Genomic DNA, 25,069 nt, shown 5'->3' on the forward strand with positions numbered 1-25,069 from the left:
TATTTGCATGAGCTGCTGGGGAAGAGAAGACTTGCAGATACAACTTAAATAAGCTGCTACCATAAATACAACTGCAATCAGCTTAATGTTTTTATAGTCTATTTGGTTTTATTTATTAACTCTTGTTTTTTTTTGCACAAACATTTAATATTCTTGCATCATGTAGGGCTGGGTGTTTACTAGGTAAGTAACCACACACCTTCTTTAAGTTCTCTTGTCTTGTGAGAAGAGTGTGAAGTCTGTGATAGAGGTTTCCCCTGCAGCATTTTAGGAGCACATCCCAAGAAAAGAAGTGGGACTGGCAACCCACAGAACCATGGGCTATTCTTTTCCAACTCACTAGCTATATTTTGTTTTTTCTCTGTGCATAAACTGGAAAACATGTGTCTGGCCTTTTTTTGATAGATGAAGGATGGAGAGAAAATGGTCCAGCTTGAAGCTCTAGAAAAGGCTTATCCTCACTTGTAACATTAATTCTTCTTTTTCCATGCTTAAAAATGCAAGTATGCATTTTAAGAAAATGCAAAGCCCTATAGGAAAAGGAGCAATATGATCCTAGTTTGATTAACCTTCTTTTTGACTTTTCTTCCTAAGACTTTGAGATTACTGCCTTGGTGTATGGAAAAACATTGCATCTTTTCCTCTATTAGAAATACAGAATAATAGGGTTATATACAAAGGCAATTCCAAATGCCCTTGAAACTAATTGGAATGCTTATATTTGCTTCAACAGGCCTTTCTGTTTGATGTGGTGGAATTTGGCTCAGACCCCCCTTAAAAACAAAACATGGGAGATGTTGTGAAAGTATGTTTTCAGGAATGATGAAAGCACCTTTCCCCTCCAAGATCCTCATTCTTGTTCGTGTCAAATGAAGAGATTGAAGTGGGTAATTAACATGTGAGCTGCATTTACAAGTTGAAAAAAATGTTTATTGCTCTATCTCTGAAAGACTGCGTTGCTCAACACTGAACTTTATAAAGACAGGAGGATAATTATCCTAGTATTTATGAAAAATGAATTTCTGACAGTAAGGAACTAACTGGCTATGGTTGTTGCAATTCTGGCAGTTATCTTATGGTATCTCTGCTGACAAATTCCCTTTCATCCATCACTGATTCTCAGTGAGAAGTCTTTCATGATACCTGACAGTAGGCTGTTTATAATGAAACTATAAACTTGAAATTCAGGCTTTTCACGTGTCACTCAGACAATATTTGTATGGATTTGACTTGTTTCAGAAGAGCTTTATGTTTATGAGCTTTATATAAAACAAACCAGCAAGGTTTTGGTTTTGAGTTAGAGGGATGTGGGGGAGCTGCTGGCTTCCCAAGGGGTGATTTCCTCAGTAGTTGGTGCCTCTCTACAGGCATGGGCTGGTGTCATTCAAATGCAATACACTCCTCTCTACTTCCCATTTTTAGAATGATTCTGTAGTGAGCAATGTCCTGAGGAATAGGATGTGTTATGTGATATCTCTCTTCACTAATGGAAGGTGGTTGCTTCTGAAACTACCAAGTTTCCTTCCAAGAGTGTTTTCATCTAATCAGTAAGAGATAGCTGGATTTCCCTGGAGACTCTTTTTGTTCTCCTATACCAGCTGTAACCACTGAACCTGCCTTCCTGTGCTAGGCACATTTGTTTGATGCATCAAACATTTCTTCAGCAAGCTGCTAAAACATATCTGAAATACTGAATATGCCAGTATTATCCCTGAAGTCATATTGGGCAACTGATTTCTATAGACTTTGTCAGAATCTTTTGATATGGAGTTCTGCCTGACTCACTTGTTTCATTTCCCAACAGAGTCCCAAACACAAGCTCTCTGCTTCCTGGCATGTTGCTTTTGGCAAGCTTCTACCTGCACCAGGGCATGAAGCCATCTTTTGCAAGTTTTAGAAAAGTATGTTGCTTTTTGGCTATAAAAATAAGAAACAGTAAAAAAAAAAAAATCATCTGGTAGCAAGTTTCAGTAAGGAATTTTTGTAGGGGAAAAAACCCTTGGAGGCAGCATAGTTGCAGTATGAGTCATCTGAAACATGACATGATTTGGGTGGTAAGGTTGCTGTCCAGTTCTCAGAAAATTAAGTTAATTATTAATTGTAGAAGATTGGGAAAAGTGGGGGAGAGTGGACAGATGTTTAACAATTGACCTTCCAAAGTTTGTGGAAATAACCTCTCAGTAGAGGCTACAGATAACATCAGAACCTGTGGGACAAACATGCTTCCAGAATAAATGCAGCATACAAGTAGTTTTAATACAAAGTTGAATAAAGCTGCTGTAATAGGCTGCTTGGTTTAGTTATACACATATGTATTAGAAAATCAATGCTTCTATATTGGAAAACATGCAAAATTTCTGTTGGAATGGCAGAACATGTGAAACTGAAAAATAATGTAGCTGCAAAGATGCAGGAATATACAAGTCAGGCAGTTCCTGACAATTCCACAGGAATTGTTGGGAGGGCTCAGCAATAATGACTGCTACAATATCCTGGGAATGCTGAAGGGTTTAGCAAACTGGAATGGAAGAGATGTCTTTTTGCAGCAGAACACACCTGAGCAGTGCATGGTTGTGCTAAAGGAGGCTGCATTGCTTGGGAGACTGCAGAGCCATCTTGGGTTAAAAAAAAACAACATATACACAGCATGCACATGTCAATCCATTCCTGGGGGATCAAGTTCTATCATGAAAAATGAATTGGTGCTGTAAGTAACTATTGAAATCACTGAGTCTGTATTAGGAAGTTTCAGCACTTCTTAATGTTGCTCAATATTGGTGATCAGGCACCAAGGTGTGAAATGAGTTGTTCTCTTGTAGCACATCAAGAAATCATCATGATTCTTGTGCTAGAGTAACCCTGTAGCCAAAGCACAGGCCAGGAGATCTGGGTTCACTCCTTGGCTTTGGTGTGGCAATCACTAAGCAGAAACTTAATCTCTGTAAACTTTTTGTGTGTCCTGAGAAGACTGAAAACACTTAGTTGACACCTGATCACACCTATGTGATACATATGTGACAGGCTGACAGCCTGCTAAGGTTAGAGTCTTACCTTGTATTATGAAATTCTCCTATTGTTTTGTAAGAGGATTCCTGTCATTATATATATATGTTCATTTATGTGCCACTCATTTATATTTTTTCTACTACACTTTTGTGTTTTTGTGATGAACAGTGCAACGTTTGAGTGGAGTCTCAGAACAAAGCTTTGTAATGACACTGACTTTTAATGGTGTTCCAAGACTAACACCAGTACTCTGGTAGCAGAACAAGTTTGTTTATTCTTTCCCAAGTGACAGATCAGGGAGAAAACCAGCAAAACTTGATACTGAACCTCTTCTGAGGTTCAAAAGCATCCCAGAGCTGAGTGGTACTCAGAATCCTGCAATAAGGTTTTATGTGAAACAAAAAACCCCCCCAAAAATTCACAGTTATGTTCCATAGTAATAGTTTGTATTAACACCTGTGAAAAAAAAAATTAAAAATCAAAGGGATAGCTGAATGTAACTCAAACTATTTTGCTAAAGCTCCTTTTGTCCCATCTCTAAGATCACTGCCCTAACATTTGACCTGAAGTGTAAAGCTTTGCTTCAATAAAGAACTTGGGGATTCTAAGCACTGAAACACATTCTTTCCTCAGCAAAATTTCTGCACTGTATGTCTGCCCTTAACCATGAATGCAGCTGCTCTTTTGTAATCTCATGTGTGCTCAAATTCAAATGAAAGTCCACAAAATAGAAAAGGAAAGTAATGCAACATTGTCTTTTGACAGTGGTAGTTTTTGTTACCATTCTAAGTTTATAGGAAGTGCAATTTATGTCCCAATATCATTGTAATAATAGTTGATATTCTTATCTGCAGGTGAAGAGAAGAGTTGAATGGAGTGTCAGGTGTACCAATGTACACTGATGGCAGTGGCTTTGGTAAGTAATGTGAGAAAATAAAAATTTCTTTTAGAATGGGGTGAAGCATGTTACATTCCTTGGCATTCTAATCTTAAATTTGAATTTTGGGATTTTTTTTTATTTTTATTTTTAAGATTGTGTAAGTGAAGAAATAAAATTTACTTTATAGGTGTTAAAATGTCATAATAGTTAAGTACAACGGAAATTACTACATGTTTTCCAGTGAACCTAAAACCTCTAAACAGTACTCTCAGTAGAAGATATTTGTCCAGAAACTCTGTTCTTAGCTCTGAAGTCTCAATCATTTTTCTGCTACAAATAAGTCTCTGGTAAAATTTTTAAGGCCCACCAAGTGTTTAGATTTGCATTTTGCAGTACCAGTCAGCATGCTCAAGTGCTTTTGGTCAAGCACCTGAATTCCTGAGTGTCACAGAACATATCCATGGCAGGATGTGCAACTTTATTTTTTCAGAGGCACTGACTTTACAATGATTGCTGAGTGCCAGAAATCTAGGAATGAAGGTTTCTGTTATAGTTTACCATGTCAGGGTCATCAAACTTGAGCAAATTGACAACCAGCTCATGGTTTATTGCTGCTGCTGAGATATTTCTGAATGTCTTGCTGGCTTTTCTGTCAGGCACTATGAAAAAAGCTTTTAGCATAATTGACTGGGCCCTTTAGGAGTAGAGAAAAGGGTACAGAAAGGTTGCAGGGAGACAAGAATGAAGAGAAGGTGGAGATTTACACAGGGCAGCAGTGACTTTGTTGTATGCTGAGATTGTTGGCCTGAAGCAGGGAAGCAGAACTGACAGGAAGGTCAGCAGAACGAGCTGGTTTTTTTCCAGCAAGCCTGCATGAAAAAGATGTTTAATATTGCAGTGTAGGTAGCAGGCATGCGGAAGATTTGGAGCTCTCAGTCTCAGCAGCCTTCTCTGTGTTTCCTGGTTGCAGAAAAGGCAGGGAGCACTTTAGAAGTGTTGCTTGGTTACCTTGGTGCTGCTTAACATCCATTGTGTCTCTTCCAGATTAGTTAAGGCTTCAGTATGTTCACTCTCTGTGTGTGTACTTTGTCTCTTTTAAATCTGTGTGAATAGCAGTAACTTCTGAGGCAAACCTTGGACTGACTTTGCATAAGCCCTTCATGTATGGTTTTTTTCCAGGTGAGAGAATAAGAACAGATAAAGATCAGACCAGGCAATGGAGTGCAATATGAGTTCTTTGTGCTTCCTTAGGTGTTTACCTAAGGCCACCTCCCTCCTGAGGTAGAAGGTGAGAACAAACTTCCTCCTACACAATTGCTTTTTGGTTATTTTGTTGAGGTTTCTTTGTGAGCAAGAAGTACCCAGAGAGTCTCCAAGGTTTTCCACTTAGCTTTTTGTCAGGCATGTGGGTGACTGCATCAGTTTAAAGAACAATCTGTGCAATGCTCCTTTACTGTCATGTTCACTTTTGCCCAATTCCTATGTGTTGCCTTGCATTCTGGCACAGGTCGAGGGAAGAAGCTCAGTCAGAGTAGGGATTAACTTGAACTTGAATTTAAGGTAATGAAAAATAGTCCTGTGAACAGTCAGGTCAGTGCTTACAGGTAATAAAGCAAATCAAGTGCTAGGAAAGGATGGAGCCCAAACCAGAAGGCTGCTGCAGAAAGCTGTGGTTCATCTGTGCTCCCTGGACATTGTGCTGTTTTTCTCATCTCAGCATGTGAGAGATCTGGAGAAGGTCTAGAGGAGGCAAACCAGCTTGATAAAAGGTATGGAAAGGTTCTGTATTGGGACTAAGAAGACTGAGAGGAATGGAACAGAAGTATATAGAGTTAAGAGATGTGAAGAGGGATATTTTTTGTTTGTTTTGTGTGTTCAGGCACTGTAATCTGCAACAGAGCAGAGACAAGGGCCTGGCTCCCTGTGACATGGCAGAATAGCTTTACATGTTAACCTTCAGGGTGTCAACAGTGCACACAAAGGCTTTAGATAACACCCTGGTCAGAGCTTGCAGGGAACAGGTATCAAAGGCAGCTCATGCTTCTGATCACCTTGGTGCCACACCATTCTACCCTGCTGAGTACATCTTGCTCTGGGCTGATAAGCAGAGGAAGTCAGGTGCTTCATTATCACAACTCTGCTGCATGGCTTCAGCCTTGAGGTAAAGGGTCAGTTAACATTGCAGTCTTCAGGCACCTTGGTCGAGGTTTTTTGTGATGATACAAACTTAGTATTGTCACAATCCAAACAAAAATTCACTAGGGAACCAGAAACACCTTCTCTTTTTCATCCTTTCTTGGACCAGTTTCTCTGTGGAAAAAAACAGAAAATCTGGGGGATGCTGCAGCTGTTCTGATGGCTGCTGAAAATGTGAGTGGATTATAGATAAGTTATTTTTCCCTCTGGAATAATTATTAGCAAGAATAATACAGAGTCTTTCATCTTTAGTACAGAAATAGCTGATTGGTAGACACACTCAGAAAACATGTGGAATGTGGGTTGGGGGAAGGAAAGACTCCAAACCCAAAGTAATTCAAGCAAAACAATACACCTGAAACAGCAATAATAAGCTGCTGGTAAAATAACTGGGAAGGAGAAGCAAGGAAGATGCCTTTAGTGAAATTTCCTCCAATAAAGCAACTTGGAAAAAATCTTCAAGCAGTTTTGGTTCTTGTTCTGTTAGAGACTGAACAGATATAGTGAAAGGTAATTCTTCCTACTGAAGCAAGTTTCTTTGAGCTATGCTCAGCTTTAAGCTTTGACATGTGCTAAAAAGGAATGGCTGCCAGCTAAATATAGAATTAAAGAAATCACTAGGTATTTCTAAAACAAATGGGTTGGGGAATTGGTTATTGAATGGCTTTTCTTGTGCAGAAATCGTGTCTCTTTCTTTCCTGAAAATTCACTGTGCCAAATCTTTTCGGAGTTCATAAAGAGTATTTTATATGTTCATAAACCAAGAAATGACCCTGAAATATATGCATTTCTTTCAAAGTAGCACCTTCTATTTTGCTGCAGACAGCTCCTTTTGTGTTCCATCCTCAAACTAGTCTAGAAACAAAGCTATCAATTGCAGGTGAGAAACTTTGACCTATGAAATAATTCTGTTACTCTTTCATGCATTACTCTTATACTGTGACTGAGTTAAAAGATTGTCTTTGGAACAGATACCAGTTTGTCTAGTTTTATGTGAAAGTGTTCCAAGGGACTTTAAATTTCACTCCTAGTCGTCAGGGTTTCAGCACATGCTGCTACTGTGAGGGGAAACTGGAGTCTAAGAAAAAAATGTTTGACCAGCTGATCTTTCAGTGTGCCTGAGAAACCTATTAAGAGAAAGGGAGTTGCATGCTAAATGTCTTAATTTCCCAGAGGCTTTTTTAAGTTACAGCAGGAATAAAATGTTGCAAGTCAGGAACATTAGGACTGGTGACGTGGATCTGATAGTCATTATTAGCTGCTTGAGAGGGTGAAAATAAACCCTGAGAATGGGAAGTTGTGGGATAACTGTTCTAAATGCAGCTGAACTATTGTGCTCTGCTGCAGAAATGCTTATTTTTCTCTGAGGTTATCAATGATGTTGGCTGTGTAAGCTGGGGATGCCCTTAGCTGCTACTCAATTCTTTATTGTAGGTGATTCTTGATAAAATAAAAGAATTTCAAAGTTATGTTAAAGAGCTGCAAAATGGCTTAAGCTGTGGTAAGGAAATGAATCCATGAATATCCAAAGGCTTTCTGCAGGTCTCTTTATGAAATTGTGTGCTATTTAATTAAGTGCATTGCAGTACATGTTCCTTTTCCAGTTTTGAATTGCCCAATTGTATTTGAAAGTCACTGTTTTGCCTTGAGGGAAAATCTGTACAGAAAACATGTACAGTACTCATAGCTGGGCTGTACCTCCTACCTCAAGGTTTCTTCTCTGTTGGTCATTCCAATCAAGAAACTGTGAGGGTTGACTTTTGTGGGATATTTTCTTCTTTTGGACATACACTTGCTGAGTCTGGCACATCATAATATGATACAGCAGATATTATATTAAGCTATTAGTTGCCAAATTCCAGTACAGGTTAAAAGAAAGTAACATGAACTGTAAGATGGTAGAGACTACAGGCTGTGTCTTCAAATGATCTACCTATCCTGAACTCATGTAAATATTAATGAATATGTTGACATTAAGATAAGAGGAACATTCCTTACCAGCTTCACGTGCAGTTTAATCGTTAATTAGGTCATAGCTGCAGTTTATTTGAAAGGAAAGTGTTTACTTTTTCCCCAAACCACATGAATGTTGAGATCATGGTGGATGTCTGAGTGCAGTGAATTTGAGCTGAGCAAGGAATCTGAACAAGGAATCTGCTAGGTTTTGGGAAACAGGCATGGGTGTAGTCCCTAAAGTCTGAGAACTGCCTATCTTTGCACCCTGCTGGTTTTGGAAAGGAAGCACATGTGCTGGGATACTGAAAACAGACTGGATTTGGCTCTAATCCCCACATATTCACTGGAGGAAAAAACAGTGATCCTGGCCCATTTAAGGGAGACCAAGGAAATGTCCCCCAGCACTCTGCACGTCTTCTCTACACAGATCCTTCACACGTCAACCCAGTGACTGTATTTTTCCTAGATTTCTGCTGTGGTTTTCCACTCCAGTGGGCTACTTTGTACTTGCTGGGAGCATCTTTTTCAGGTTGTCTTTCTACAGACTAGCTAGATCTCCACTAATGCTCTCCACCATGGTTCCTGTAGCCTGGATAGAGATGTGGGATCTCCCAAAATGGCATTCTTGGTATGCACTGGAGTGCCCACACAGGTCTTAACTTCAGAATAGCCAGAGATATGGCAGCATGAATGCAGACAGTAGAGAGCTTTGTGACCTTTCTGGGTAGTATGATTGATTCTTGCCTTCTGAAGTTTATTTCTAAGCAGGTGTTTTCAAAACACAGTGGTGGAATTGCTTGATGCCTATTGACAGTGCATACTGGTGAAAATCTTTGGTTTGCTCTAATTGATTTAGGAAGACAACCCTCTTAGAACAGAGAATGATTTAAATGTAATGAGTTGAGAGCAAGAAAAAGCAAAATTCACTTTTTAAAAATACTTTCAGGAAAATATAAGGCTTTGTGTTTAGCTTTCCTCAAACAATTTTCTAAGTTACTGGTACAAAACTGTTTCATTTTTTTGCCTGGGAGGTCAGCATTCCTTTGAATAACAAATGGGTGCTGGGAACCTTCATTTCACTCCCTTTAGGCCCAGCTGCCTAAACACTGCAAAAAGTAATATGAATGCAGGGTGGGTACAGCCTTGACAGACATACAGGGAAAGTAGGGCACATGTGCTGAGCCAGATCTTTCTTTAGGGGAAGCCATGTGAAAGCACAGCCACACATAGGAATTCAGAACTAGAAGTGGGAGGAGAACTGGGTGTTAAACTTGCAAAGGGGCCTAAGCTGCTTTTTCTGTCAAGCCTAGAAGTTATCTGGGCAACTCCATGTTTTTTTTAACCTTTTTAACATAGCAGAGCAAATAATGTACTTCAGAGATCCACCTGCTGTCAGATGGCATGGTCATAGCTTGCATCTTCTGATTTGGAGGATGCCAGGACATCTACAGGGAGCATATTGATGATGAGGGTCCAGGTTATGGTGTTGGTGATAAATGTGGGGCCTTTTAGTTGAAGCAAAAAGAGGCAGGTGAAACGTTCCAGTATTGATGTCAAATTATTTATTGACATGATATTTGTGAGTTCCAGTTTTGGTGGATAAGCTGGCATAGAGTTTTGTAAGTGGAAGTTTTCCTGTATGAAAAAGTTTGGAGATGCTTTTTGGTGGCAGCAGAATCATGCTGGGTTTCTGGTGCTGCATGGAGATCATATAGAACCAAAATACTTGGTCAGGTCCCCTAATGCTTGAATTTGAGATTTTTTTGCCTTGGATTAAATGATCCATACAGGTTGAATAGGTGAAGCACTTCATCTTCCCTTAAATAGAAAATATGATGATTTTTTTGTGTGTGTGTTTACCTTAAGTGAAAGAAACATCAAAGCACGAGGATCACCATGGGAGTGCTTCTCTAATTAGGAAAAAACAGCACAACATGAAGTTCTAATGTGTGAAACAATGCAATAGGCCATGGTAATTTGGCCTAGAGTGATGGTATAGCTTAATTTTGGCTAAACATGGGAAGTGGAGGCTTGAGAGACACTGTAAGAAACATTCTGCTCTGAGTTGTCAGCAGAGGTAACAGCAATGAATTCTGACACCAGAGGGATGTTACTTCTGAAGGTCCCCCAAATCAGGGGATGGCAGGTTGTGAAAGTAGGACATGGATGACTAGAATTGAATGGCCTGAAGCAACAAGTCAATTAGTAACAGGAAAGTTCTTGCAATTGGCAGTGGTTCAGGTGCAAAATGCTTGCTCAGAACAGTGCTGAGGCCCTGTCTGTGTTTCTTGGAATATTCTTCAAAATTTACCTTGGTAAAACATAGCATCAATTTACTTTGGTTCGGAGAACTGTATCATGGCTTACCTAGAGGGAAACAAAGTGACCTTTGCAACAAATGCACCCAGGATTGCTGGTACTGTGAACTGCAGAGTAAGGCAGAATGCAGGCCAAAACCTTCTCAGGCAGGGAGTGATGAGTGGTGCAATGTTTTGAATTCCTCCCTGTACACTGATATGGGATGATTCACTTATCACTATATTATGGGTGAGGCTCATTCACATTAAAGCAAATTTGGTACTCTACTCCTGTGCCCTGTGCTTGTAAAGACAAAGATTGATCCAAAGATTGACCCAGACAAATTGATCCTTTATGTTATCTGAAGACAAGTTCTTAATGTCATGGGTCTCTTGTTAAGAAAAAAGCAACAACTTCTTTTTTAAAGAAAGAATTTTTTTCACAAGCTACTGCAAAAGTATTATTTTGTTTTTGCTAGACCATTTGGATACTAACAGATCCTAGTATCTGTTTTCTGGATAGTGTTCATTAAGAACTAAGCTTTACTTTTTATTTTTTAAAAGGAAAAAGTTTAAAGAACAGAGGAGAAGCCCTTGCAAATGATTCATTTCAGTGAATAGTTTCCACTGTCACATCTGTTTGTACCTTGTGTGAGAAGCAACGTGGATTCCTCAGATCTCAGCTAGAATGTAGAGTGATACACGTCAACAAATGAGCCTACAGACTCCAGTGGTTTTGAGGACCTTTTTTTTCTCTAAAAACCTGAACCCCCTCTAAGAATCCTTAAATCTGTGTACCAAGAAAATGTTTTAGACAGTTTGTGCAAAGCAAGAAGCTGGTATTGCCAGCCAACTGCATGCTGTTGGCAGCTGTGAACAGACTGCAAAGTCATGCTGGAAATCTATATATAAACTTTTTTTCTGGGGGGGGGGGCACTTAACTAATCTGAATAATACTGACTACAATAAATCAGGAAGAAAACCTTGGTGAATCTCATAAATTTGTAGGTCAAAGGCTGGCTGCTGGGCCAAGTGCAGATTGCACAATTGCTTCCTCTTCTGGAAAGTTCCCACAGAGAAAGCGTTGGGCTGAATTATTTGTTTCCAGACAAGATCCACTGGAGAAACAGTAACATTAATACACATTGCACCTGATGTGTTTGGGTATCTGTGGGAAAAAAAGCCCCCAGATTTCTGTCTTCAATGGTCTAACTGTACAAGCAACTAAAGGACAGCAGGTTATTTTTGTGTATTAAGATTTTCCTGTGAGAGTTGTACTGTGTGCAATGATATGATAGAGCTTGTAGTTTTGAGAAGACATCTTGGTTTTATTTGCAGAGGTACTAGGGATTCAGGTGAGAAATAGAGAGGGTCTCTTTTGATATAGAGGACAATTTTATTTCAGCAGGTCTGCATGTCTAGGAAGCATTCCTGATCTTCCTGCTTATAAAACCTGCCAAACTGCCATATGTTTCCTCTTGGATCTATGTATCAGGAGGTCTGTATTTGGACATCTTTGGTCTAAAATGTTTGACATATAACACTGCAAAAATTTAGGATAGTTTTTGAAAAACTTAGTAACAGGACAATCTTAAATCATCTGAACAAACAAATACTTCAGTTTTTCTGAAAGCATAGTTTTTCCTTGACTGATATAGGTACATTTTTTTAACCTGCCAATAAGTACCTGAATAATGCATAAAAAAGCCTTTGCTCCTGTCAGAAAACCAGTATGAATTATTTAAGAGCTCTTTGAATGTGCTACCTTGGATGAGGTCCCAGAGACAATTTGAAACAGACCACCCCTCAGTCTGACAAGCATTTATTGAGTCATTTTCAGGGGCATCACTCTTAGCTACATCTTGAGTGAAACATTGGCTTCAAATTTATTGAAACAACTTATTATGGTGGAACGAAAATAGCTTATGAAGTGTCCTACTTTGATGTGGGTCATGAGATTATAGAAGTCCTTCTCACAATGTTTTTATCTGTTCTATCACATGGTTCAAAGTATGCCTCTTAACTCTCTGCAGTCTTCCTGATTCCCTGGAGAGTGGGGTTTCAAAATAGGTGGCCTCAAAGATAAGAATATGCAGCACTTACTACTTGAACTGAACATTTTGGCACAAATTTATTTCATTTGTGAAGGGCACTTTAAATTTAGGAGGCCTGATTGATTGCTCCCCTGAATTGAGTAAAATAACTGGGATGAAAATCCTGGTATGTTGTGAGGTCCATAGGAAGCAATTTTGTGTCTACTGTGCAACAGGTTTATAAGACTTTATCTTATCAAGAAAAAATATAAACTGAAGTCTGTATTTTTCAGATCCACTGTATCTGACAGTAAAACTAAACCACAGACTGTCCAAAGGGCAAGGAAAGTCATCACATTTGCTTGTTCTCTCGTGGCCAAAAAGGTCAGTAATTGTAAAGCAAGCACACATCTTACCACATCTATTCCCACCTGCAATGGTAACTAGCAGGTTTTCTTCAAAATACAGGGAAAACTCAGTTCTACCACAGGAAGCTTTGCATTTCACAAAAGTCTCAGGTCTTTAATTTACTCTGAGCATCAAAAATGAGGCTCTCTGTTCAATGCAGGACTTCTGCCATGCATGGCTGCTATAAGTTTGCTTTTTCTGTAGTCAGCTGAGCATTACTAAGAAGAGCACTGCATCATTCATTCACAAGCAGGGAAACGAACTATTCCTGCTGACTCATGCTTAGAAGTCTTTTCCTTGCCCCGCCTCTATTCCTTTCAGCCCCTCCTCTCCTCTCTTACTGCTCCCTTACTGTATTTAAGCAGCAGTCCTAGAGGAGAGGCAGGATTCAAGGTTTATAGTTTGGGTGGCTTTCCTGTGGGAACAGGCATTTTCTGGAAGATACTGCTTCTCATCTGACCTGCTGCTAAAGGTAAGAGGGTTATAATTAAATGTAGAGTGCTCTGTCTGGTGTCCTCTGACATTCCTTTCTGAATATCACAGGGAAGTTTCTAGGAATGTGTCCTTTTGGTACCATAAAGGTGAATTTTTTTTCCACATACTTTAATTGTGTTTGAGGTAACTGGTCTGTCATGTTACACATGTGATAATCCATGTGGAGGGGGGCAAAACAAACTCCTGATACTTGCAGGCAAGTATAAAATGTAAAAGCTGTTGAGTGATCTGTTTTTTAAAAGCACTCATGAATTAAAGTTTTAAAACTATTGGTTAAGTGAATGGGTCGATGAAGAAAAGAATCTGGAGAAAACTGTTGCATTTATGTTCTCATTTAAACCTGAGTGTCATGGTAGCTCCTTCAGCCTCTTCCATTATTTATATGGACTGACTGCACTGCTCTCTTGAACTCTCCTGCTGTACAGACCATACCTGGTGGTCCTTACTTCAGCAAAAGTCTCAGTTATGCTACAGGGAGAGGTACTTGCAAGTGGCTGATATAACTTGGCTTTTTATTTCTGCTAAAGATCTTTTAGTGCCACTGTGTTGCTAAATGCATCTTTGATATTTTTTTTATTCACTTAAAACCTGTTTCAGTTGTGCAGCCTGGACCTGCTGGGGGCCACACTGACCGACTCTGAGTTTATAGTCCCTGCAGGCTGTGTCAGAAAGGGAGGTGGAGTTTGGCCAAGAATGAGCCCAGTGCTTTTCCAAGCCAGAACAATTATGTAACATCACATAGACAGCAAAATGCTTTGGAAGCAGCAAGGAGATAAAATGTAGAGCTCACAGCATGCTTCTGAATGAATAAAGTAACAACCATTTAAAGTAGGAAGCCTAAAGCAGGAGCCAACAGAGGGATCAGTGTCACTAAGGTGACCAAGGGTGAGTGCCCAGCAGCCAACTTTACATGAAGGGAGGGTGAGAAGAGTGGTCTTGGGTTTCTTCCCAGCTCAGACTTTATCTTGTGACTAACTAGTTCTGTGTAGATTTGAAATGAGCTTCCAGTATGCTTTCCAATAGCCTCTTCAGGCTTTCATTTGCTACACTCTATGAACTGCACAGTTTACTGAGGTGTGTGTGGTCTCTTGATTCTAAAATTGCCAACAAATCATTTAAAATAAGCTACCTTGACTTCTAACAGGAGGAAAAGTGAACATTTGACCTGAAAATGAATTGCCTGAGATGCTCTGAACTCATTTTTACCCTCAGAAGTTAAACATTTAGCCTCCAGGATGGGGATGGCTATAAACAGGTTCAGCATCTGGCTCACTTTCTACTTTAAAATAAATAAATAAATAAATAAATAAATATAGTCATAGTAGCCACAGGGTGTGGAGGGGAGTTCTCCCATTTGCAGAGACATGCTAGGATGAGCAGGAGCATCTCTAATGGTTTGTATTATGTTGATAGACTTGGCCAGTGACAAAACTTTGGGAAAGGTGCATGGATCTAGTATTTCATCAGGGTAACAGTTGTGCTTCTCTAGTCATTAGGGTTTGGTTTAATTCAGGCAAATGCTCATTTTTTGTGTGTCAGAAGGTACAGGATGGAGGAGGAGTGTGAAGTGAGGAGAGTGTTATCACTGAGCCTGTGCCTGCTGGCTTTGCTCTCTATCAGGGTGGGGTGGTACAGTGCAATGGCCAGCAGGCAAGGCAACCTTCCCTTGTAGCAAACAGGACTGCCAGGCTAACTTGTGCCATTTTGTGCCTTTTTTTGTTGCCTTTAGGCTCCCCCAGACAAATGCTGGCACACAGCAGGATGACTTCATGCCCAAGTCTTACAAATAAGCTTGCAGGCTCCTTATTTATATGTTGGCTTTGCTGCTCTCCTGGAGCTATTGCTGTGTGCTGTACTGGGTTGGTTCAGCAGTCCTGTCTTCCAGCAAGGATCCCAAGGGTGTTGCAGGGTTACTGCTGTCTACAGAGTGCACACAGACTTTCTGTGCATGCTGCTGCAGTGTGTTATGGAGCAGAAAGCTGCAAGATGGCTTCTAGAGATTTTGTTTCCCTCTTCCAGACCCCCAGTCATTGCTCAGAAATAAGATGTGGACTTTGTGTTAGGAAAAATTAATAAGAACTTGTCTCCTTCTGTAATACACCTGTGGAGAGGGGATTTGTTTTCATGGAGAAGAAACCTCTGCTAACTTTCAGATAGTTCCTATAATTTAGCTGGTTTGAAGGGAATACCTTACTGATCATTTCCTTTTCCTCTGGCTGTTGCAGGGTACTAGTGCTGAATTCTACCATTTGCAACTCTGGAGCTTTGTGGTAGGGAATTATTTGGGGGTAAATTTAAACCACAGTCTGCTGAAGGTGGTGCAGGTTTTGGTTCATGTGGCAAAACTGGGGGAAGTACTTTGGCAGGAAAGCTGTGCTCCTGCAACTACCAGGACAGAGTTGAGTAAGCCTTGAGGGGTTGATCCGTGGCTCTGTATGGACACTAACAGGTTGAAATGTTCAACTTCTGGGGTGTATGCATCTACCTTCCAGTCCCAGTGAAACTGGGAACCTGCTTCTTCAAAACTAGATGCTTGAAATGACTTCAATTGGAAAGCATGATGCCTTAAGTGGTTCTTGCCCTGTTAGGTAAAATGCATGAGTATTAAATGCTTAAGTAAGAGGTAATAGCCACCAGTGTTACTGAACTGTGATCCAAAAATGTGGACAAAGCTGCTAGTTTTAAATTCAACATGGAAACTATGTTCCTCTGCTTGGATGAACCCAGTCCTCATGGAATAGCTTGCCAGTGATGGCTGCATACTGATACATGAGAATTCTTACATGCAGGCAAATGCACTTACAAGACTCTTCCTTAAGGCCAGGATTTTGCAAATCCTAAACTCACCTCTGGTTTTCTGACTGCTCATTCAGCCACCAAGGTTTTACTGTGTTGCTGTAGTTGTCTGTGATGTAAATGTTGGGCTTAAAGTGGAGCATTACACTTATAGGATGGCATTTGCTACAATACCTGTGTCAAAGGCAGTGATGTGCCAGCCCTTCTGGGAGTGTGCTCTGTGTTTGCCAAAGATCTTTCTGCACTTGAAAAGGGTGTGGAGAGCATGCCCTGCTGAACAAAATAATGCCATTCAGTGAATTTTTACTTAGCTTTCCAAAATCAGAGTCATGTTTTTTAGAAAAGACTTTGTTCTCTGTAGAGTATCTTGAAAGCTCATGATGAATTTTGAAAATTACACTTTTACTGTGGTAAAAATAACTTAAACTTCTCTAGATTAGTGACAGTATAGTTGAATTCCCTGGACACTTACTAAATCATTATTTGACACTGTAGGGTTCCTGCAGGGATGGCAGAAAACTGTTTCACTGTTCAATGAACATCTGCACAACAGTCAGATAAGTTTTGCAGCTTCCACTCTAATGACTCCTTAGCCTTCAAAATAGATTTGTTGTATACTTTATTTAAAAACTTGTTTTTATTTACTTGTTTAGATCTAGAACTCTCTATTTCCTGGAAAATGGAGAAGGATCAGGAGCTAAACAAGCACTTCTCAAAAACCCCTTAGTAATGGAATAGCATGTATTTAACAATGCAGCCAAGACATTTCCAGTCTTTGGCCAGAAGTCTTGAGTGAGGCTTGCTCTGCTTATCAATAAATGCACAAGTTGTTTCAGAAAGTGCAAAGCATTCGTGGTCCATGGTAATCATGGCAATACTATTTTTCTAAACAGTATGGGCAGAAGGGAAGTTTTCTTTAACAAGCAGCAACACATCAGTGGCTGTAGTCAGGGTTATTGAAGTTGGCAGATGTTCTAGAGGGCCTGGAATTTGTGTGGAAGAAAAAGATAAGTTCTCTCTCTCTCTCTCTTTTTTTATGGTGTATTCAGAGAATCATTCTCCTGTTTTGGGAGCAGGTGGAGAAAAAGACAAGCAGGCCTGTCCTGAGTGTGGAAGTGTAATTTAGTCTGCAATGCAAGGGTAATACTTCAGATCAAACTGGGTTTGTAGGCTATCAAAAAGTGTGTTTTGTCAAAAAAGGTAAATACTTCAGAACTTTTTTTTTTTTTTTTTAACAGGTAATCTCCAGGACCTAAATGCTTCCTGACAGGAAGATGTATGCATTGTTCAACAGACCCCACAGTAGGAGTGGGTTCAAGCCACTGCCTGTTGTAATCATAGGTAAGTTTTCTCCTGCCAGTGTTGCATTTTTCTGTAGAGCTGCTGTTGTTTTGGACATGCTGTCTTCAGCTTTTGTTTCATGTGTTCTTAGTCAAACCAGAAATGCCTGGCCACTGTTTCTGCCTGCTTTTCCTGACAGCCAAGCTTTCTCCAGTACTAAGAGAAAGACTTAAGAGTTGTGGGAAGTGGAGAACCAGGTGTTTGACAAACTGAAACACATACCTCTTTTTAATAGAAAAACTGCTAGCCTTTTGGGCATCAGTTCATGTTTTTTCTCAGGATATTTATAAATTACAAATTTATAAGTTATTATTATTACTTATAAATATCTGCTGGATATTTGGAGGGATTAAAAACCTTTTCACTACAGATAGTTAACCAGCTTGCTGTGATTTATACAGATTTAATAGAATGGTAGAAAGCTGTGTTTTTTCCCAGTTTAGAAAATAGGTTATGTACTAACTGTCTTATCTCTCTTGCAAGAGGGGAGGTTGGTAATGTGGGGTGATTCTTGGAGCAAAGCAGAAGTTGCGGTGTCAGTGCTTTTCCCTCAGTGACTGATCATGAGCTTTTTTTGAAGGAACAGGGACCAATGCCTGCATCTTAGTACATGTTGAAATGCTTTGCATAGCTGGGTTCCTTCCTTATCTGTCATTTAATTTATAGCCCCCAAGAGAGCTAATCCAAAGTTAGTGCACTGCATAAATCTATACTTCATCCTTGCAAACAGCAAGTTTGACAAGGGCACTTCTGTCAACAGGTTCTAGGCTGAGAGTAACTTGGTACTGACCAGTTGTATGAGCCTTTGTGTGAGCCCTTCTGTTAATCCCCAGTGCACCTATACACCCAGTGTCTCAAGCACCAGTGTGAAGATGTGCATTGAGAGGGTGTTGCTAAAGGTGTTTCACAAGATGTGCATTGAGAGGGTGTTGCTAAAGGTGTTTCACTGCAGCTGGACACTCTGCAAAGGTTTCAGCTGCTTCCCCAGGCCCTACTCTGAGAAGGACTCCTTGCTGTGCTGGCAGCCTGATGAAAGCAGTTGCTTTCTAGAATAGTGTGAGCCCCAGAAGGATCTGTGGTCGTGACCATGTGTATCAAACTTAAGTGTGTGTGGTTCAGACCAGGTCCTCTGTGTGTGTCCCTGAGTGTTGTGCACTCTGATGAAGCTTGAAATGGGTCTTTACTTGAACTTCCTAAAGCAAAGGAGTAAGCTGAAGGGTGCTATAGTTTACTCTAGCTGCAGTTTAGTTTGGTTTTAATATCTGTTGCTGTTGATTTTGGATAACTGTTCTGCAAGTGGAATATTCCAAACACTGACCTCCTGCTGCTGTGGATCCTGGCCCAGCACAGCAGACTTTGGCCCCAGCTGTGGCACGTCCTGCCCTCCACATAGCTCAGCTTGCTCTTATCTTTCCAGCCTGAGCCTCCCTGGTCTCAAATCCCCAAGAAGCAGCCTTTGCCCCAGTTGCTCACGCAGGCAGCACGGGCACTGTGTCAACACAGCCTACAGTGTCCCCACTGCTCTCCTCCCTGCATCATCATTCTGGCATGAAGTTTGGTCATGTAGTGGTGAGCAGCAAATCCCAGCCCCCGGGGAGGCTGACACCGAGTGATGCAGGCACTGTAAAATATTAAATGCACTTGAGAACAGCCATGTGAAAACTTCCCCTGAGCTACTCTCACTGGGCTTTGAAGTCACATATAACAAGTTTTTCCACTGGCTGTTGGGTGGTCAGCAGGAGGAGTCCAATCATGCAGCAATCTGTTCAAAGTGCTGTATTCTGGAAGGGGGTCTTAGCATGGCAGAGAGACTTTTTTCCCCCTAACACACATCCTCTGGTGCCATAGTAGGGCTGGTTCCCATTAGAAAGTGCCCTCAAGACCTGTTAACTGCTATTGCTGGGTGTTCCTTAGATGCAATTTACTGAGCAGAGCTGTGTACCCTTCACTTCAATAGTTGCTCTCATTTTCTGGACTTACTCTGTATCCTGTGCACAACAAACCACTCTGGACTGGTGTGAAACCTGGATTAAGGAGAGCTAAGCCCCTCAGTCACTATGTAACCACTTTCTAAGCCTTTGCCGAAGTTATTGCTCATTAACTTAATTTGTTAGCGTGTTAGAGACTTTAAGCTTCAGATGAGGTTAACATTTGGCTTGTTTAATTCAATGGCTTTGAGCAGCAAGTTATGAAGATACTGCAATGCAAACAGCTTCTGCTGAGGAGAAGGGGACATGAGAGGGTAAAGCTACTTTCCCAACACCAGCTAATAAGTTAGGGGTCAACCTGGATCAGCAATGTCTCATCCTTGAATTGATCTGGTTATTAGAAACCCACCTCAAAGGGCTGCTCTATCTGCAGAAGTATAAATAACTTCTCCATTGTGTTTCTTGCAGGGAATGGACCTTCAGGAATCTGTTTGTCATATTTGCTGTCGGGCTACATCCCTTACTTCAAAAAAGACTCTCTTCACCCTCATCCCATTCTTCAGAGAAAACTGGAAGAGGCACCAGGTGTCTCCATTTTGGACCAGGTTTGTGTACTGAGAAACAGTGTAATATAGTAAAGCATCCTAGGTGTTTATTGTCAGTGATAACCTTACTTAAATTTTCAGAATGAGCCTTAAGCAAAGTACATTTAGGTGGTCAGATCTTCCTTGTAGGAATGCCAGCATTGCTGCTAAGATCTTTGGAGGTTATTTCCTTGGGAAATAACAGGGTCTGTGTGTCAGTAAATGAGCTTCACAGAACACCAAAACCACTGACAGGAAATACTGATGTAACAAGCAGTCTGCTGCCTTGCAGCACTTGCATTTTCAGCATCTGCTTTGTCTCTCCTTAGGATTTGGAATATCTATCTGAGGGCTTGGAGGGACGATCTGACAGCCCTGTGGCACTTCTGTTTGATACTCTCCAGCGTCCAGACACAGACTTTGGTGGAACAGCAGAATCTGTCCTTTCTTGGTGGCACGAGGCTCGCAGAGCTGTCCCCCACCTAGTCCTTGGCAGAAATGCTCCTGGAGGTGCCTGGCATGTATGTCAATTGAAGCTTAACTGCTTAGATCTGCATGTTGTAAGATACCCAAATGCACTGACTGAACTCCTCTTATTCTTGATTTTATGTGTGTAGACAAGCAAAACCTTAAAAGGAAAAAAAAAAAAAAAAAATAAAAATCACAAGAGGCATTTATATTTCCAATTTTCTTGGACAATATGGATGGCTTTGTCCATGACAGCAGATCAGAGGAAATAAATTATTTCATTATCTCTGCTGAAAAAATACAAAAAGAAATTAAACATTATAATACTGCACTTCACTTCTCCCATTAAATAACTAAGTAATTTTTCTGTGTTATTTGTTCCAGTCTATTGAGGGCTCTGTGGTTAGCCTGAGCAGAGGGGAATGGATGGGACTTCCAGATCTCCCATTCGAGGACTGGCTAAAGCAAAACAGAAGGTAAGATATGATGTAATTATCTGCAAACATCCAGAGGTTATTTGGAAATCTGGAGTGTAATTCTTGAATTAGCTACATATCTGTTACAAATGATTCCAGTGAGAGAGAGGACACTCTTCTACCCCCCAGTAAAAGTCACTCAAAGCAGAATGGGTTCAGGTAAAGTTGCAGTGCTGCTTGCAATGTGTCCTTCTCAAGATGGACTGAGGAGATGTATCAGTGACCAAGAGATCTGAATGAAGCTTGGAAAAGACATAGTCATCTGACTTCTGAGTCCACTGCTGACAAGTGTAATCATCTCTGCTATTGTGCAGTCTCTGAGGTACTTTTGCACTGGAGATGTGTAGCAGTTAAAGTCAAGGAGTTAAAAATGGAATAGAAACAAGATGTGAGTGGATTAATGACCAGCCATGTTCCAAGGGATGGGATTTATGCTAAAGAACACTGCCTCTCTTCAATAACTTGTGGACCTAAGTGTGTTAGTTCTGTATTGCTGAAGTCAGGGAAAGCAGGTAAGTCTCTGGTAGAGCCAGGATAGATGGCTCTAAGGATAAATTCAGTGCAAGAAGGGAGAAATTCCAGTCCCATACTTAACTGATGCTTGACCTTTGTTTGTATTATATTACAGAGGCCTCAGAAACAATAGAGCCACAGCAGAAGACATTGCTCAATATTACCAATACTATGTAATGAAGAAAGGACTGCAGAAGAACTTCAGATGTGGTACTGTTGTGACCTCTGTGAGGAAAATGAGTGTAGAGAGCATCTCTAGCTGTACACAGGAAGATCTGCAGGAGGATAGTGATTCACTCTGGGGCTTCAATGAGAAAAGTACAGAGGTCTTTCAGGTGGATGGATTTTACAAAACTGTGGAAGGTGACAAAGAGCCCTTCTCCATCTATGCAGAGAATGTGGTCTTAGCTACAGGCACATATGATAGCCCTACTTGGCTGGGGGTCAAAGGAGAGAACCTTTCCTATGTCCATCACCAGCTGTCTGCCCTAGAAGAAGCAGTGAAGAACAACAGCATTGGCATCATGTCAGATCCAGTCTTGATTGTTGGTGCTGGTCTGACAGCTGCTGATGCAATTCTTTTTGCTCACCATTGCAATATTCCAGTAATCCACGTTTTTCGGAGACGAGTCAGTGATCCAGGTCTTATTTTTAACCAGCTCCCCAAAATGATGTACCCTGAATACCACAAAGTCTACCAAATGATGAAAGAACAGTCAGCTGCTTGTGCTGGGCCTTATGAGTGTTACATTAGCCTTCCTGAACACCATGTGCTATCCTTTGGCAAGGACAAGAAATGTATCCTTCAAGATAAGGATGGCTACCAGAAAGTGTATAAAGTTTCCATGGCTCTTGTTCTAACAGGCTCAAACCCCAACCTCTCCTTTCTGCCAAATAATGGCATTGACTTGGCAATGGACAGTGACCAACCAGTCAATCCAAAGAGGAATCCCATAGATGTTGACCCATTCACCTATGAATGTACTCAGGAGAAAGGGCTGTATGCCCTAGGACCTCTGGCTGGAGATAACTTTGTTCGTTTTGTACAGGGAGGGGCTCTGGCTGCTGCCAGCTCTCTGTTAAAGAAAGCAAACAAAAATCCCCCCTAATTAAAAAAAAAAAAAAAAAATCTCTATGCTATCTGTGTCTGAATGGGTTACTGCTGGTTTCTTAGACAAGCAAGTAATCAGATTTATCCTCAAATGTAAAGCCTACTCTTGGTATTCTCCAGGATTATGCAGAGTTACTAAGTCTTGCTGAGTTACTGGGGAAGATTAAGTCACCAAATGCAGAGTGGATTCCACACACAGCAGTACCTGGGACTTCACCTCCTTTCCTGCATAGATGTGTATGAGGGCTGCAGGGACTTTGAACCTTGTGCCTGGAAAAGTGAGGGGTGAGAAGAGTGAGTGCTTTTCTATGCAATACCTTCCAGGTTCCTGAAAACTGAATTGGGGAGCAATCAATTTTTCCAGACAGCAGGCTGACAGACAGCCCTGTGTCTGTTAATCTTCTTACAGTGGTTCTTCATGAACCAAAGTAAGCTGACCTAAGTTTATTTGCTCCTGTAGATTCTTATTAGACCAAAAATCAATGAAATATGCTGCAGGTGCCCCTCTGGCACACTGAATAAAATCAGACATAGCAAATGGTCAAAACTCTTGTCTCACTGACACCAGAAACAAGTAATATACAAGTACCTTTTTTAACTAAAAGATTCCTGTGATTGTATTTTTTCCCCTCCTTCTTGAGAAGGAATGGTGCTGATTTAAAACACTTGGTTTGCTGCCTTGCAGATTTCTACTTTCTAAATCCTAAAACTGTGATGGCCCAATTCTTGGCAGCTCCTGTTGAGACAGCAGAACTTAAGGGGAGCTACTGGTTTGTCTTCTAATTGCCTGGGTACTGTATGGGGCTTCAGCTGCATGGAGTGTTTCAGAAAGATGTAATATGTTAAATATTGTGTGAATTTCTAATGTAACATTTTTTTTTCAAATAACGCTATTTTTGTAAAGCAGAAATGGCACAGTCTCTCTTTGATAATCTTATGCTATATTTAGCAGGTTTTTTATACTGGTTTTCTAAAAGATTTTTATTGACAAACTACTTTGCTACAGGCTTTTTCAGTGTTTTGAATGCAGTGGGGTGGGTGGGAATGGTGCCTTAGGTTGCAAACAGCACTCTTGACAGGCTACAGGGTCTTTCATACTCTCACAGGAAAAATGTGTGTCTTAGCTTATTTACATTAAATAAGTTTAATGTAAATATAGGCTCTGCTCCCTGTGGTGCACTGAAACTCACTGACATGAGAGGATGTGATATATATCTCTGGAAAGCTGAGTATGTGCAGATGGTGGCTGTTGGTAAAACCAACCTCAAGTTGAGATGTATAAGGTGCTTCTCTGTGCTGTTGCTGTATCACACTTGATTTTTTTTTTTTTTTTTCACAGACTGTTCTTTAATGAAACTTTTCAATAAATTGATTTCAGAGTTTTCATCATATGTGCTTTTTTCTTAGCTCTGCCTTTGAATCTGTAACCCAGAGAAGATCTAATGAACTGTTCTTCATCAACTTCCTAAGCAAGAACTGGGATGTGGTTTGATGTGCCTGCTGAATCCTGCACTGTTCCCCTCCCTAGGAGGACAATACTAAGGATTTCATTTCTGTGCATCTCCTTTCCAGTAGGATGAAGAACCTTTGTGGGGTGCTTTGGCAGTTATCTCTTGTGAAGCTAACTCACAATACCAAAGTGAGCTGATTGCCAGGGATTTTCTTGCCATGCCTAGGGCATTTTGGATCTCTTTCCTGTTACCTAATGTCTTCTAATCCCAAATCATGGCCTAGTCCAGTAAATAAGACATTTTAGATCAGAAAGGTCTCTGGTCCAACCTCACTAAAATAGTGCAGGCTTTGAAGTAGGACCAGGTTGCTCAGTGCCCTGGTGGAGAAAGCTTTTGAGTATCTCCAAGGATAAGAGATTGCACTGTTAATATTGCATTGCACCATTTAGTGTTTGACCACCTTTGAGAATTATGGACTATTTTCTTAAATTGTTGTAGTGTCCCCATTGCAACTGATTTATTGCCTCTTGGGTTGATTTTTTTTTTTTAAATTGTACAGCTCTAAGATGAGTCTGGCTTGATGTATTAAAAACAATCCTCATTCTTCTCTGAAGCCTGGAACTAGGTGGTCCTCAAGATTTTGTGGGTGCAGAGGGGTGGTGTGGATGAATTTCCTGGTCTGTGTAATTAATTGCTCACTGGCCAGAGGGATGGTGCCCCTAGGGATCTTTTTGGCACCATTGCTGTCAATAATGTGGTAGTTGTTCCTCTCAATCTGGTAATATGGGGATTTCTGAGTATAGATAATGCAGTTCTTTGCCTTCTTACATGTTTCTAGTACTCCCCAGGAGAGAAATGAGCTGGTACTCTTTTTGCCCCACTCCATGTTCCTCCAGACCAGGTCCCTAGTAGCACAGGATTGGGCTGTTCATACCTTACATCTAACTTATCCTGGAAAAAAAATAATGGTCAATGTTAACATTTCTAAAAATACCATTTTAGGCCAGGTGTCAAACTCTTGCATTAAAAGAAAATTAAAAGAACAAAAGCCAAAGGCCATCACAAAAAAACCAAGGAGGATCAGAGCATGCTGGGGAAAACAGGGTAGGATTGGTGTCAGGTGGAAGGTT

At 40.6% G+C, this 25,069-nt stretch overlaps 1 protein-coding gene across 4 annotated transcripts; it reads left to right on the forward strand.

Annotated features, from left to right (window-relative positions):
• The first annotated feature begins 3,881 nt into the window (after nt 1–3,881).
• On the forward strand, nt 3,882–23,874 carry OSGIN1 (oxidative stress induced growth inhibitor 1). Of its 4 annotated transcripts, none has more exons than XM_071757006.1 (7): nt 3,882–3,922; nt 5,066–5,174; nt 17,306–17,408; nt 19,805–19,941; nt 20,250–20,441; nt 20,773–20,864; nt 21,493–23,874. In XM_071757006.1, exons 3-7 carry the CDS (start codon nt 17,324–17,326, stop codon nt 22,484–22,486), a joined length of 1,500 nt encoding a protein of 499 aa, XP_071613107.1. In that variant the 5' UTR covers nt 3,882–3,922; nt 5,066–5,174; nt 17,306–17,323; the 3' UTR covers nt 22,487–23,874. The 4 variants fall into 4 exon arrangements, with proteins under 4 accessions (XP_071613107.1, XP_071613105.1, XP_071613108.1 ...); XM_071757007.1 differs by lacking the exons at nt 3,882–3,922; nt 5,066–5,174 and adding exons at nt 13,115–13,248; nt 13,869–14,192; XM_071757005.1 differs by lacking the exons at nt 3,882–3,922; nt 5,066–5,174 and adding exons at nt 13,133–13,248; nt 13,921–14,192.
• The last annotated feature ends 1,195 nt before the right edge of the window (nt 23,875–25,069 follow it).

Source organism: Heliangelus exortis, chromosome 13, assembly GCF_036169615.1.
Source record: "Heliangelus exortis chromosome 13, bHelExo1.hap1, whole genome shotgun sequence".
In the NCBI taxonomy this organism is placed as follows: domain Eukaryota; kingdom Metazoa; phylum Chordata; class Aves; order Apodiformes; family Trochilidae; genus Heliangelus; species Heliangelus exortis.

Excerpts from the sequence above, each read along its gene's own strand:
- OSGIN1 (XM_071757006.1), top strand. The coding sequence starts at position 17,324 with ATGCTTCCTGACAGGAAGATGTATGCATTGTTCAACAGACCCCACAGT. Across the intron at positions 17,409-19,804 it reads ACTGCCTGTTGTAATCATAG|GGAATGGACCTTCAGGAATC; the intron begins GTAAGTTTTCTC and ends TGTTTCTTGCAG. Across the intron at positions 20,865-21,492 it reads TGGCTAAAGCAAAACAGAAG|AGGCCTCAGAAACAATAGAG; the intron begins GTAAGATATGAT and ends ATTATATTACAG.